General features: G+C 43.0%; 1 protein-coding gene across 2 annotated transcripts in view; it reads right to left on the bottom strand.

The window, feature by feature from the left end:
• The window catches only part of sntg2 (syntrophin, gamma 2), an 83207-nt gene that overhangs the window by 16484 nt on the left and 49930 nt on the right, over positions 1 to 16793 (bottom strand). For both annotated transcript variants that reach the window (XM_031787751.1, XM_031787750.1), the window contains 5 exons: positions 14538 to 14667; positions 10902 to 10940; positions 7034 to 7150; positions 6484 to 6555; positions 6054 to 6263 (listed from right to left, as the gene is read on the bottom strand). In XM_031787751.1, the coding sequence (XP_031643611.1) occupies positions 6054 to 6263; positions 6484 to 6555; positions 7034 to 7150; positions 10902 to 10940; positions 14538 to 14667 (568 nt within the window). The remainder of the gene's footprint in view (positions 1 to 6053; positions 6264 to 6483; positions 6556 to 7033; positions 7151 to 10901; positions 10941 to 14537; positions 14668 to 16793) is intronic.

Raw genomic sequence — 16793 nt, 5'->3', positions numbered from 1 at the left:
TCTTGTCTTGAAACAATCAATAACACCTCTATACACACGGTTGACAGTAGCAGGCCCACTGTGTAGATTGAGTAGGTTATTCCTATCATTAGCTGAGGTGAGTCAGTCTAGGTGTAAGAGACTGTACCTTTTGGCTGTAATGATGAGTATCGAAGTAATTTAATGCAGTCTAACCTTTAGCACATATTTTAAATATACAGGTAAAGATAATATGAAAGAATTAATAACAATACATTAAATATTGAAAGGAAGACCATATTGTTGCAGACCTTACGGTAACAGAGCTCAGCACCATATTGTTGCAGACCTTCCGGTAACAGAGCTCAGCACCATATTGTTGCAGACCTTACGGTAACAGAGCTCAGCACCATATTGTTGCAGACCTTACGGTAACAGAGCTCAGCACCATATTGTTGCAGACCTTACGGTAACAGAGCTCAGCACCATATTGTTGCAGACCTTACGGTAACAGAGCTCATCACCATATTGTTGCAGACCTTACGGTAACAGAGCTCAGCACCATATTGTTGCAGACCTTACGGTAACAGAGCTCAGCACCATATTGTTGCAGACCTTACGGTAACAGAGCTCAGCACCATATTGTTGCAGACCTTACGGTAACAGAGCTCATCACCATATTGTTGCAGACCTTACGGTACCAGAGCTCAGCACCATATTGTTGCAGACCTTACGGTAACAGAGCTCATCACCATATTGTTGTAGACCTTACGGTACCAGAGCTCATCACCATTATGTTGCAGACCTTACTGTAACAGAGCTCAGCACCATATTGTTGCAGACCTTACGGTAACAGAGCTCAGCACCATATTGTTGCAGACCTTACGGTAACAGAGCTCAGCACCATATTGTTGCAGACCTTACGGTAACAGAGCTCAGCACCATATTGTTGCAGACCTTACGGTAACAGAGCTCAGCACCATATTGTTGCAGACCTTAAGGTAACAGAGCTCATCACCATATTGTTGTAGACCTTACCGTACCAGAGCTCATCACCATTATGTTGCAGACCTTACTGTAACAGAGCTCATCACCATTATGCTACAGACCTTACGGTAACAGAGCTCATCACCATTATGCTACAGACCTTACCGTACCAGAGCTCATCACCATTATGCTACAGACCTTACCGTACCAGAGCTCATCACCATCATGCTACAGACCTTACCGTACCAGAGCTCATCACCATTATGCTACAGACCTTACTGTAACAGAGCTCATCACCATATTGTTGCAGACCTTACCGTACCAGAGCTCATCACCATTATGCTACAGACCTTACTGTACCAGGGCTCATCACCATTATGCTACAGACCTTACCGTACCAGAGCTCATCACCATTATGCTACAGACCTTACCATACCAGAGCTCATCACCATATTGTTTCAGACCTTACCGTACCAGAGCTCATCACCATTATGCTACAGACCTTACTGTACCAGAGCTCATCACCATTATGCTACAGACCTTACTGTAACAGAGCTCATCACCATATTGTTTCAGACCTTACCGTACCAGAGCTCATCACCATTATGCAACAGACCTTACGGTACCAGAGCTCATCACCATTATGCTACAGACCTTACCGTACCAGAGCTCATCACCATATTGTTTCAGACCTTACCGTACCAGAGCTCATCACCATTATGCTACAGACCTTACGGTAACAGAGCTCATCACCATTATGCTACAGACCTTACTGTAAGAGAGCTCATCACCATTATGCTACAGACCTTACCGTACCAGAGCTCATCACCATTATGCTACAGACCTTACTGTAACAGAGCTCATCACCATTATGCTACAGACCTTACTGTAACAGAGCTCATCACCATTATGCTACAGACCTTACTGTAACAGAGCTCATCACCATTATGCTACAGACGTTACTGTACCAGAGCTCATCACCATTATGCTACAGACCTTACCGTACCAGAGCTCATCACCATCATGCTACAGACCTTACTGTAACAGAGCTCATCACCATATTGTTTCAGACCTTACCGTACCAGAGCTCATCACCATTATGCTACAGACCTTACTGTAACAGAGCTCATCACCATTATGCTACAGACCTTACTGTAACAGAGCTCATCACCATTATGCTACAGACCTTACTGTACCAGAGCTCATCACCATTATGCTACAGACCTTACCGTACCAGAGCTCATCACCATCATGTTGCAGACCTTACCGTAACAGAGCTCATCACCATTATGCTACAGACCTTACTGTACCAGAGCTCATCACCATTATGCTACAGACCTTACCGTACCAGAGCTCATCACCATATTGTTGCAGACCTTACCGTACCAGAGCTCATCACCATTATGCTACAGACCTTACTGTACCAGAGCTCATCACCATTATGCTACAGACCTTACCGTACCAGAGCTCATCACCATTATGCTACAGACCTTACCGTACCAGAGCTCATCACCATATTGTTTCAGACCTTACCGTACCAGAGCTCATCACCATTATGCTACAGACCTTACTGTACCAGAGCTCATCACAATCATGCTACAGACCTTACCGTACCAGAGCTCATCACCATATTGTTTCAGACCTTACCGTACCAGAGCTCATCACCATTATGCTACAGACCTTACCGTACCAGAGCTCATCACCATCATGCTACAGACCTTACTGTAACAGAGCTCATCACCATATTGTTTCAGACCTTACCGTACCAGAGCTCATCACCATTATGCTACAGACCTTACTGTAACAGAGCTCATCACCATTATGCTACAGACCTTACTGTAACAGAGCTCATCACCATTATGCTACAGACCTTACCGTACCAGAGCTCATCACCATATTGTTTCAGACCTTACCGTACCAGAGCTCATCACCATTATACTACAGACCTTACTGTACCAGAGCTCATCACCATCATGCTACAGACCTTACCGTACCAGAGCTCATCACAATCATGCTACAGACCTTACTGTAACAGAGCTCATCACCATTATGCTACAGACCTTACCGTACCAGAGCTCATCACCATTATGCTACAGACCTTACCGTACCAGAGCTCATCACCATTATGCTACAGACCTTACCGTACCAGAGCTCATCACCATTATGCTACAGACCTTACTGTAACAGAGCTCATCACCATTATGTTACAGACCTTACCGTACCAGAGCTCATCACCATCATGTTGCAGACCTTACCGTAACAGAGCTCATCACCATTATGCTACAGACCTTACCGTACCAGAGCTCATCACCATTATGCTACAGACCTTACTGTAACAGAGCTCATCACCATTATGCTACAGACCTTACTGTACCAGAGCTCATCACCATTATGCTACAGACCTTACCGTACCAGAGCTCATCACCATATTGTTTCAGACCTTACCGTACCAGAGCTCATCACCATTATGCTACAGACCTTACCGTAACAGAGCTCATCACCATTATGCTACAGACCTTACCGTACCAGAGCTCATCACCATTATGCTACAGACCTTACTGTACCAGAGCTCATCACCATTATGCTACAGACCTTACCGTACCAGAGCTCATCACCATTATGCTACAGACCTTACCGTACCAGAGCTCATCACCATATTGTTTCAGACCTTACCGTACCAGAGCTCATCACCATTATGCTACAGACCTTACTGTAACAGAGCTCATCACCATTATGCTACAGACCTTACCGTAACAGAGCTCATCACCATTATGCTACAGACCTTACCGTACCAGAGCTCATCACCATTATGCTACAGACCTTACTGTAACGGAGCTCATCACCATTATGTTACAGACCTTACCGTACCAGAGCTCATCACCATCATGTTGCAGACCTTACCGTACCAGAGCTCATCACCATTATGCTACAGACCTTACTGTACCAGAGCTCATCACCATTATGCTACAGACCTTACTGTAACGGAGCTCATCACCATATTGTTGCAGACCATACTGTAACAGGCAATTTAATGGTTCAATGAGGTGAGAACTAATTCTTTAGATCCCTTTAAGCTACATTTTATTAAACTAACACTAATGTTTTAAAAAAGAACAAACCGTGAAAAGAAACTGCTGTCTTCTAATTCTCTGTGCAATTGATTTCCTCGTCGGAGAAATTAAAAGCAGCCCTGGATCAGTAATTAAAATCCACTTTATATCTTGGAAATGTCACCTACTTGGACAAATTAAAGTTTCCATAAAAAACAATCACATAGCCTAACAGTTGTATCGTCGTCCCCCCCCCCCAAAAAAAAATGCATTAAGTATGTTCTTCCTCATAATGACATACATTTTTGTATTTTGCAAAGCTTTGTCACGTGAACTCTGAGTACTTCTCTTGAATAATCCACTAAAATGTAGAGATTATAAAAATGAATGCATTGCTGAATTTAATGTATTCCCACAAGGCACAAACTGGTTGAATCAACGTTGTTTCAACGTAATTTGTCAACATATTATGACATGGAATCTACATGGAAAATACATTGGATACATTTTTTTTTTAAAGTAAACTGTTTTTTTTTAGGGTGAAATTTCAACCACGGGATAATGTCATCATGGTAACCAAATTTCAACCACGGGATAATGTCATCATGGTAACCAAATTTCAACCACGGGATAATGTCATCATGGTAACCAAATTTCAACATAGACAAACTTTGTATAAAATATGTTGAATTAAAACCTTTAATTAAAGCCTTTAAAACAATGTCTTGTCTTCAACGTTACAGTATATCCACGATCAGAAGAAGAAGAAGAATAAAACAATAGACTGGGAAGCACCTCCTACTGGACAATTTATGTTTCTACAGATGCCCTTTGGTCTTCCATTCAGGATTTTAATCAAGCCCTGCTCAGCTATGATACTTGTCCCTGGCTCTTACCAATGTGCTATCGTGAGAATGATTGTTGAGCAATAATCTACACCGGAAAAAAAACAAAATAGATTTACTCTTCCTGTCAAAGTCATTCCACAAGGTAGGTTTAACAGAGAGCAAAATAAATGTGACCATACCACATACCAATACCATACCATATCACTCACATAACATATCCCTCACATAACATATCACTCACATAACATATCACCATATCACTCACGTATCATATCACTCACATACCATATCACTCACAACACCATATCACTCACAACACCATATCACTCACAACACCATATCACTCACATACCATATCACTCACATACCATATCACTCACAACACCATATCACTCACAACACCATATCCCTCACATACCATATCCCTCACATACCATATCCCTCACATACCATATCCCTCACATACCATATCACTCACATACCATATCACTCACATACCATATCACTCACATAACATATCCCTCACATAACATATCACTCACATACCATATCACTCACAACACCATATCACTCACATACCCTATCACTCACATACCATATCACTCACAACACCATATCACTCACATACCATATCACTCACATACCATATCACTCACAACACCATATCACTCACATACCATATCACTCACATACCATATCACTCACATACCATATCACTCACATACCATATCACTTACATACCATATCACTCACAACACCATATCACTCACATACCATATCACTCACATACCATATCACTCACATATCATTTAAATTAATAATTGATATGCTGGATTCACATCTCCACCTCAACCAACAATTGAAGATAAAGAACAGGACCAAATCAACTCAAACTTCCCGGTGAAAGTTCATTTAAAGTTTGAGTTGATTTAGTCCTTTTCTTTAACTTGAATTATTTCTCATTGATCAACGACTCAACCTATTATTACCCAGTAATCCACTCTGGAATGATGTGGTGTTCCCACTGGGTTGGCACTGTATTTCGGCTTCAGTTAACATTTTTCAATGTGTGATAACACTTTGAAGGCTCTCTGGGGAATGTGGCCCAGTTCAAAATTAGCAAAATGTCAGTCATATCTCAGCACTACTTCTAAGAACCCCCAAGCATCACATCATTTCCAAATAAACCACTTTGCTGTTCTCCACTTACCCCGACTCTCTGCACCTCCATGAAGACAGCTCTTTGGAAGGACTTCTCCCACACGGCGAGGTCAGAGGTCATCTCCACACTGAAGGTGTGACTCTGGCCGTGGCCGACCAGGATACTGAAACAGAAAGGCTCTCCGTCCTGCAGCTCCTCATCCTGCTGGAGGCCAAGGTAGAACTTGGCCTGGATCCAACAGTCCTCTGCCATCCACAGCTACAACACCACATCCAACATAATCATAATCATCAGTTCTATTCACTGGGAACCATATTTCAACTTGATATGAACAGGCTTCTATATGAATAACTGTCATGTTGGTGCAGATCTACATCAATACATGATCCACGCAAAATTTAGAGTAACAGGCACATAATTCAAATTACGGTGACAGTCGATCCTAGTATCTTATTCTGCATGTGAATTTTGAAAGTACCTTGTGAACCTTGAACAGAACCTCATAAAGGATATACAGGGTGTCAGCTTGTCCCCAGTCAGTTGCACTAACCTGAGGGGGGGGGGGGGGACAAAAGTGAGTGTATATTACAAGCCTTTATCTTCTCATCAATGTAATGTCTTACAGACAGGTTTGAAGGAACTTTGAACCACAGTAAATGAACCAACACATAGTGTGCTTGACAAACATCATTTGGAAGCTCTACATTATTAACCCATCTTACCCAATCAAATAACCTATAACCTAACCTTGGGAAGACAATTACATGGTTTCAATACCCATGATTTGTTTTGTCGGTTGGTTCGGGGTCAAAACTCATTTCAGAAATAGACGATGCAATTGTAAAAGCAGGAATGAAAAGATCCAGAATAACCTGAACTGTAGCTACACACTGAGCGTAGCCCACCAACATGCTCCCGGCTAAAGGAACATTTAATGGACTATCATGGTGGAATAAAATCTGAACGTGTAAATCCTTGGACTCCTGAACAGTTAATGGATGAAGAGGAAATCAATGAGAGGTTCATACAGGAGGACTCCTGAAGATGTAGAGCCAAGGGCCTCTCAATGCCAGGAACTTGAAGGTACTGGATGGAGCAGCATCATCAGGATGTGGGTTTCCACACACCCAACCCATGTGGACAATCTGCAGAGGCAAGGATCAAGGGATGAAAATCCATTCGGTTGCATTTTTTTGTTGTCATTTTTAATGAACCAATATGCTATGAGTGGATCTGTCTTTATTAAAGATACAGTTGAAGTCGGGAGTTTACATACACCCAGGTTGGAGACATTAAAACACGTTTTTTCAACCACTCCACAAATGTCTTGTTAACAAACTATAGTTTTTGGCAAGTCGGTTAGGACATCTACTTTGTGCATGACACAAGTCATTTTCCCAACAATTGTTTACAGAAAGATTATTTCACTTATAATTCACTGTATCACAATTCCAGTGGGTCAGAAGTTTACATTCACTAAGTTGAGTGTGCCTTTAAACAGCTTGGAAAATTCCAGAAAGTGATGTCATGGCTTTAGAAGCTTCTGATAGGCTAATTGACATCATTAAAAATAATAGTACCCAAGTATAAACACCATGGGACCACATAGCCATCATACTGCTCAGGAAAGAGACGCGTTCTGTCTCCTAGAGATGAACGTACTTTGGCACCTTGTGAAGATGCTGGAGGAAACTGGTACAAAAGTATCTATATCCACAGTAAAACGAGTGTTACATCGACATAACCTGAAAGGCCGCTCAGCAAGGAAGAAGCCACTGCTCCAAAACCGCCATATAAAAGCCAGACTACGGTTTGCAACTGTACATGGGGACAAAGATGAAACTTTTTGGAGAAATGTCCTCTGGTCTGATGAGACAAAAATAGAACTGTTTGGAGGAAAAAGGGGGAGGCTTGCAAGCCAAAGAACACCATCCCAACTGTGAAGCACGGGGGTGGCAGTATCATGTTGTGAGGGTGCTTTGCTGCTTTGGTCTTCCAAATGGACAATGACCCCAAGCACACTTCCAAAGTTGTGGCAAAATAGCTTAAGGACAACAAAGTAAAGGTATTGGAGTGGCCATCACAAAGCCCTGACTTCAATCTTATAGAACATTTGTGGGCAGAACTGAAAAACGTGTGCGAGCAAGGAGGCCTACAAACCTGACTCAGTTACACCAGCTCTGTCAGGAGGAATGGGCCAAAATTCACCCAGCTTCTTGTGGCAAGCTTGTGGAAGGCTACCCGTAACATTTGACCCAAGTTAAACAATTTAAAGGCAATTGCTACCAAATACTAAGTGAGTGTATGTAAACCTCTGACCCACTGGGAATGTGATGAAAGAAATAAAAGCTGAAATAAATCATTCTCTATACTATTATTCTGACATTTCACATTCTTAAAATAAAGTGGTGATCATGTCAGGAATTGTGAAAAACTGAGTTTAAATGTATTTGGCTAAGATGTCTGTAAACTTCCAACTTCAACTGTAGCTATAGTTAAAGAGAGTTAGAAACTCAGCAAAAAAAAGAAACATCCCTTTTCCCTGTATTTCAAAGATAATTTGTTAAAATCCAAATAACTTCACAGATCTTCATTGTAAAGGGTTTAATAAACATTGTTTCCCATGCTTGTTCAAAGACCCATAAGCAATTAATGAACATGGACCTGTGGAACTGTCGTTAAGACACTAACAGCTTACAGATGGTAGGCAATTAAGGTCACAGTTATGAAAACTTAGGACACTAAAGAGGCCTTTCTACTGACTCTGAAAAAAAAAAAAAATGCCCAGGTTCCCTGCTCATCTGCGTGAACGTGCCTCAGGCATGCTGCAAGGAGGCATGAGGACTGCAGACGTGGCCAGGGCAATAAATTGCAATGTCTGTACTGTGAGACGGCTAAGACAGAGGTACAGGGAGACATGACGGACAGCTGATCATCCTTGCAGTGGCAGACCACTTGTAACAACACCTGCACAGGATCGGTACATCCCAAAATAACACCGCGGGACAGGTACAGGATGGCAACAACATCTTCCCGAGTTACAACAGGAACGCACAATCCCTCCATCAGTGCTCAGACTGTCCGCAATAGGCTGAGAGAGGCTGGATTGAGGGCTTGTAGGCCTGTTCTAAGGCAGGTCCTCACCAGACATCACCGGCAACAACGTCGACTATGGCACAAACCCACCATCGCTGGACCAGACAGGACTGGCAAAAAGTGCTCTTCACTGATGAGTCGCGGTTTTGTCTCACCAGGGGTGATGGTCGGATTCGCATTTATCATTGAAGGAATGAGCGTTACACCGAGGCCTGTACTCTGGAGCGGGATCGATTTGGAGGTGGAGGGTCAGTCATGGTCTGGGGCGGTGTGTCACAGCATCATTGGACTGAGCTTGTTGTCATTGCAGGCAATCTCAACACTGTGCATTACAGGGAAGACATCCTCCTGCCTCATGTGTTTTCCTTCCTGCAGGCTCATCCTGACATGACCCTCCAGCATGACAATGCCACCAGCCATACTGCTCGTTCTGTGTGTGATTTCCTGCAAGACAGGAATGTCAGTGTTCTGCCTTGGCCAGCGAAGAGCCCGGATCTCAATCCCCTCCTGTCTCAGCCTCCAGAATTTATGCTGCAGTAGTTTATGTGTCGGGGGCTAGGGTCAGTCTTTTATATCTGGAGTACTTCTCCTGTCTTATCCGGTGTCCTGTGGGAATTTAAGTATGCTCTCTCTAATTCTCTCTCTCTCTCTCTCTCTCTCTCTCTCTCGCGCGCGCGCGCACGCTCTCGCGCTCTCTCTCTCTCTCTCTCTGAGGACCTGTGCTCTAGGACCATGCCTCAGGACTACCTGGCATGATGACTCCTTGCTGTCCCCAGTCCACCTGGCCGTGTTGTTGCTCCAGTTTCAACTGTTCTGCCTGCGGCTATGGAACCCTGACCTGTTCACAGACCCAGACCTGCTGTTTTCAACTCTCTAGAGACAGCAGGAGTGGTAGAGATACTCTTAATGATCGGCTATGAAAAGCCAACATTTACTCCTGAGGTGCTGACTTGCTGCACCCTCGACAACCATGCTGGTCATTTATGAACATTTAGACATCTTGGCCATGTTCTGTTATAATCTCCACCTGGCACAGCCAGAAGAGGACTGGCCACCCCTTATAGCCTGGTTCCTCTCTAGGTTTCTTCCTAGGTTTTGGCCTTTCTAGGGAGTTTTTCCTTGCCACCATGCTTCTACACCTGCATTGCTTGCTGTTTGGGGTTTTAGGCTGGGTTTCTGTACAGCACTTTAAGATATCAGATGATGTAAGAAGGGCTATATAAATACATTTGATTTGATTGAGCACTTCTGGGACCTGTTGGATCGGAGGGTGACGGCGAGGGCCATTCCCCCCCAAAAATGTCAGGGAACATGCAGGTGCCTTGGTGGAAGAGTGGGGTAACATCTCACCGTAAGAACTGTCAAAGCTGGTGCAGTCCATGAGGAGGAGATGCACTGCAGTATTTAATTCAGCTGGTGGCCACACCAGAAACTGACTGTTACTTTTGATTTTGACCCCCCCTTTGTTCAGGGACACGTTATTCAATTTCTGTTAGTCACATGTCTGTGTAACTTGTTCAGTTTATGTCCCAGTTGTTGAATCTTGTTTTGTTCATTCAAATATTTACACGTTATGAAAATAAACGCAATTGACAGTGAGAGGACTTTTCTTTTTTGCTGAGTTTGATGAACATAGTTACAGATGACAATAGTTATAGTTAAAGATAGTTATAGTTAAAGATAGCTATAAATGAAGATAGCTATAAATGAAGATAGCTATAGAGGTATACAGCTATAGATAGCTATAGATGAAGATAGCTATAGACAAAGATACTTATAGCTCATGGGGTGAGGACATACCTGATCATCCGGAGAGCAATATCTGTTAATCATTTTCATCTGTTAGAGGAGAAAACAAGGGATTGCAATTTTAAGTGGAACTGCGTTAGAGCTGGCAAATCCACAGGCGCACTCCTTGTGTTACCTTACTGTGGACACTCAGTAACCACACAGAACTTTATAACTTTATAACAAATCCCATGCTGCTACGGTGGCGTGGTCAGACCAGCTCTTATACTTTACTGATACCGTGGCATAGTCAGACCAGCTCTTATACTTTACTGATACCGTGGTCAGACTAGCTCTTATACTTTACTGATACCGTGGCATGGTCAGACCAGCTCTTATATTTTACTGATACCGTGGCATGGTCAGACTAGCTCTTATACTTTACTGCTACCGTGGCATGGTCAGACTAGCTCTTATACTTTACTGATACCGTGGCATGGTCAGACCAGCTCTTATACTTTACTGCTACCGTGGCATGGTCAGACCAGCTCTTATACTTTACTGATACTGTGGCATGGTCAGACCAGCTCTTATACTTTACTGATACTGTGGCATGGTCAGACCAGCTCTTATACTTTACTGCTACTGTGGCATGGTCAGACCAGCTCTTATACTTTACTGATACCGTGGCCTGGTCAGACCAGCTCTTATACTTTACTGCTACTGTGGCATGGTCAGACCAGCTCTTATACTTTACTGATACTGTGGCATGGTCAGACCAGCTCTTATACTTTACTGCTACCGTGGCATGGTCAGACCAGCTCTTATACTTTACTGATACCGTGGCATGGTCAGACCAGCTCTTATACTTTACTGATACTGTGGCGTGGTCAGACCAGCTCTTATACTTTACTGATACCGTGGCATGGTCAGACCAGCTCTTATACTTTACTGCTACTGTGGCATGGTCAGACCAGCTCTTATACTTTACTGCTACTGTGGCATGGTCAGACCAGCTCTTATACTTTACTGATACCGTGGCATGGTCAGACCAGCTCTTATACTTTACTGCTACTGTGGCATGGTCAGACCAGCTCTTATACTTTACTGCTACCGTGGCATGGTCAGACCAGCTCTTATACTTTACTGCTACTGTGGCGTGGTCAGACCAGCTCTTATACTTTACTGATACTGTGGCGTGGTCAGACCAGCTCTTATACTTTACTGCTACCGTGGCATGGTCAGACCAGCTCTTATACTTTACTGCTACTGTGGCATGGTCAGACCAGCTCTTATACTTTACTGATACCGTGGCATGGTCAGACCAGCTCTTATACTTTACTGCTACTGTGGCATGGTCAGACCAGCTCTTATACTTTACTGATACTGTGGCGTGGTCAGACCAGCTCTTATACTTTACTGCTACCGTGGCATGGTCAGACCAGCTCTTATACTTTACTGCTACTGTGGCATGGTCAGACCAGCTCTTATACTTTACTGATACCGTGGCATGGTCAGACCAGCTCTTATACTTTACTGCTACTGTGGCATGGTCAGACCAGCTCTTATACTTTACTGATACTGTGGCATGGTCAGACCAGCTCTTATACTTTACTGCTACTGTGGCATGGTCAGACTAGCTCTTATACTTTACTGATACCGTGGCATGGTCAGACCAGCTCTTATACTTTACTGATACTGTGGCGTGGTCAGACCAGCTCTTATACTTTACTGCTACCGTGGCATGGTCAGACCAGCTCTTATACTTTACTGCTACTGTGGCATGGTCAGACCAGCTCTTATACTTTACTGATACTGTGGCGTGGTCAGACCAGCTCTTATACTTTACTGCTACCGTGGCATGGTCAGACCAGCTCTTATACTTTACTGCTACTGTGGCATGGTCAGACCAGCTCTTATACTTTACTGATACCGTGGCATGGTCAGACCAGCTCTTATACTTTACTGCTACTGTGGCATGGTCAGACCAGCTCTTATACTTTACTGATACTGTGGCATGGTCAGACCAGCTCTTATACTTTACTGCTACTGTGGCATGGTCAGACTAGCTCTTATACTTTACTGATACCGTGGCATGGTCAGACCAGCTCTTATACTTTACTGCTACTGTGGCATGGTCAGACCAGCTCTTATACTTTACTGCTACCGTGGCATGGTCAGACCAGCTCTTATACTTTACTGCTACTGTGGCGTGGTCAGACCAGCTCTTATACTTTACTGATACTGTGGCGTGGTCAGACCAGCTCTTATACTTTACTGCTACCGTGGCATGGTCAGACCAGCTCTTATACTTTACTGCTACTGTGGCATGGTCAGACCAGCTCTTATACTTTACTGATACTGTGGCGTGGTCAGACCAGCTCTTATACTTTACTGCTACCGTGGCATGGTCAGACCAGCTCTTATACTTTACTGCTACTGTGGCATGGTCAGACCAGCTCTTATACTTTACTGATACTGTGGCATGGTCAGACCAGCTCTTATACTTTACTGCTACTGTGGCATGGTCAGACCAGCTCTTATACTTTACTGCTACTGTGGCATGGTCAGACCAGCTCTTATACTTTACTGCTACTGTGGCATGGTCAGACCAGCTCTTATACTTTACTGATACCGTGGCATGGTCAGACCAGCTCTTATACTTTACTGCTACTGTGGCATGGTCAGACTAGCTCTTATACTTTACTGCTACTGTGGCATGGTCAGACCAGCTCTTATACTTTACTGCTACTGTGGCATGGTCAGACCAGCTCTTATACTTTACTGCTACTGTGGCATGGTCCGACCAGCTCTTATACTTTACTGATACTGTGGCATGGTCAGACCAGCTCTTATACTTTACTGCTACTGTGGCATGGTCAGACCAGCTCTTATACTTTACTGATACTGTGGCGTGGTCAGACCAGCTCTTATACTTTACTGCTACTGTGGCATGGTCAGACCAGCTCTTATACTTTACTGCTACTGTGGCGTGGTCAGACCAGCTCTTATACTTTACTGCTACTGTGGCGTGGTCAAATCAACAACAACTAACGTTCTAATAAGCAAGCTGCAAGTCAGCTGCAGTATCATATCAAGTCATTCTCTGTTGATGAACATGCCAGGACCCATTAGGATGTCACAGTCTATTTCTAGGTTGTTGGTCACCACAATAAAAGTCAAGAGTTCTGCTTCACCAGCTCCTCTCACAATTACATGCTGAATGAACATTTTGCTATCCGACTACTCATCCATAATCAGGTGACGCACAACTGAATGAGTCCTACTTTAAAAAAAAGAGCAGCTGTGTAGTTGTGTAGCTCAGAGCAGCCTTTCTGGATCCTTAGCGACACATAGTGATAGATCATCAGTGTACTAATCAACAGGGAATAATGGAAATGAGATAGCTAAACACTAGCGATCACATGAGAGTATTAATGATGGATTACCACAAGGCAGTAATTCATTATACCCATGAATATCTATTTTCTAGAAGAGAAGGAGAGGACATTAATAATAGGTATCACATTCTAATGAGAATAGAATTTCAAAATTCGAATACCCCTGGGATTTTAGCACACATCTTCTGTTGAGTTACTTGTGCTTTGGCCCTTGGCAAATCACAATCTGGATCCTTTCCATTCAATCTGTATCTGGATTAAAAAAAAAAGAATAATCCATTTTTACCTGGTCATACTGTAGACTTACATTCTCCAGTGTCAAATCACTGATATTGGTTGATATTGCTTGAAGCCAGTCAGTGCTTTCTGCTGCAGTGCAAAATTGTAGAATATTGATGCTCGTTCCATCTAAGGCGCAGACTTCAAAGCTGTTTGACCTGGAGGGGGTATGAACGTTCAGGTTAGAGATGTACAGTACTGTACAGTTAAATGCACCTTTTTTAAAACTAGAATGGTCAGAGTGGAAAACCTTTAAACCAAGCTGTTTCTTTCACTGATGTGAGGACAGGCAGTGTTACGATGCAAATTAACATTACAGTTCACCTGCATTCGATAACCATAGCAACTAATATAGAGAATTAAGGAAATACAGTGCCCTGAACAAGTATATATATACACTCTTAAACAGATTCCACATTCTGTAGCGTTATAGCCTTTATTTGGACTGGTATTTATAATGCACTCCACACTTTTCTAGAGAAAGAAAAGTATAGAGAAAAAAAAAAGGAAAAAAAAAAGGACTTAATTCTGAGATATTTGATTGCATATGTAATGGCCACAAGCACACCCAAATGACTTCAGGAACAAGCGTAAAAACAGAATATCAGACGGTTGCAAATTGCAGCTCGTTTTCAAAGTACATCATCATTTGTTGCATGTCACCGATAATGTCCAGCAGTGCATATGTTCTGTACGGGATGTTGAGAAACATGAGGAGAATGTTCTGTAGGGGATGTTGAGAAACATGAGGAGAATGTTCTGAAGGGGATGTTGAGAAACATGAGGAGAATGTTCTGTAGGGGATGTTGAGAAACATGAGGAGAATGTTCTGTAGGGGATGTTGAGAAACATGAGGAGAATGTTCTGTAGGGGATGTTGAGAAACATGAGGAGAATGTTCTGTAGGGGATGTTGAGAAACATGAGGAGAATGTTCTGTAGGGGATGTTGAGAAACATGAGGAGAATGTTCTGTAGGGGATGTTGAGAAACATGAGGAGAATGTTCTGTAGGGGATGTTGAGAAACATGAGGAGAATGTTCTGTAGGGGATGTTGAGAAACATGAGGAGAATGTTCTGTAGGGGATGTTGAGAAACATGAGGAGAATGTTCTGTACGGGATGTTGAGAAACATGAGGAGAATGTTCTGTACGGGGATGTTGAGAAACATGAGGAGAATGTTCTGTACGGGGATGTTGAGAAACATGAGGAGAATGTTCTGTACGGGGATGTTGAGAAACATGAGGAGAATGTTCTGTAGGGGATGTTGAGAAACATGAGGAGAATGTTCTGTAGGGGATGTTGAGAAGAGAAATCTGAGGATATACCGTGCTTCTACACCTGCATTTCTTGCTGGTTGGGGTTTTAGGCTGGATTTCTGTACAGCACTTTGAGACATCAGCTGATGTAAGAAGGGCTATATAAATACATTTGATTTGATTTTGATTTGAGGAGAATTTTCTATAGAGGGATGTTGAGAAACATGAGGACAACGTAGAGAATTATGAAAGCACTGCAATCAATGTTTAAAATAACCAGAGCTTGCACACACTCTCCCTGAAACTCAGACGTCGTGTTACAATGTTACAAAGATCCTTTAGGGAACCTTGGTTCTTCTGTTGAAAACGCCCTTAATAATATGCAATGCATGTGTACAATTGGCTTGTTATAAATCTTTGTTCCACTGAGCGCAGACTCTGAGGGATGCTCAATTGTAAAGTTAAGTACAAATCCTCTTGATGTGTAGGGTAGGGTGCACATGTAAATTGCCCTATATAAAATGCAGTGAGAATATATATGAAGAGAGAGATCAAAACATATAAAACAACCGTTTGGAGATAACATTATCTGAATGAATGCAAGCCACAGTGATAGATACAGCTTTACTCTGTCTGCTTGACTTGTTTCGGAGATTGCCTGGATAGTGGAATGTTCTGCTTCAACTATCAGCACACTGCAGCGTGGTCCTCTAAAACCCAGACTGTCTCTGTCTTGGTCCTCTAAAACCCAGACTGTCTCTGTCATGGTCCTCTAAAACCCAGACTGTCTCTGTCATGGTCCTCTAAAACCCAGACTGTCTTTGTCTTGGTCCTCTAAAACGCAGACTGTCTCTGTCTTGGTCCTCTAAAACCCAGACTGTCTCTGTCATGGTCCTCTAAAACCCAGACTGTCTCTGGTCATGGTCCTCTAAAACCCAGACTGTTTCTGTCATGGTCCTCTAAAACCCAGACTGTCTCTGTCTTGGCCCTCAGAAACCCAGATGGTTTCGGTCTTGGTCTTCTAAAAC

Source organism: Oncorhynchus kisutch, linkage group LG14 (genome assembly GCF_002021735.2).
Source record: "Oncorhynchus kisutch isolate 150728-3 linkage group LG14, Okis_V2, whole genome shotgun sequence".
Taxonomy (NCBI): Eukaryota; Metazoa; Chordata; class Actinopteri; order Salmoniformes; family Salmonidae; genus Oncorhynchus; species Oncorhynchus kisutch.
The sequence above is the reverse complement of the archived record's forward strand: the minus strand, read 5'-3'. Positions and strand labels throughout refer to the sequence as shown.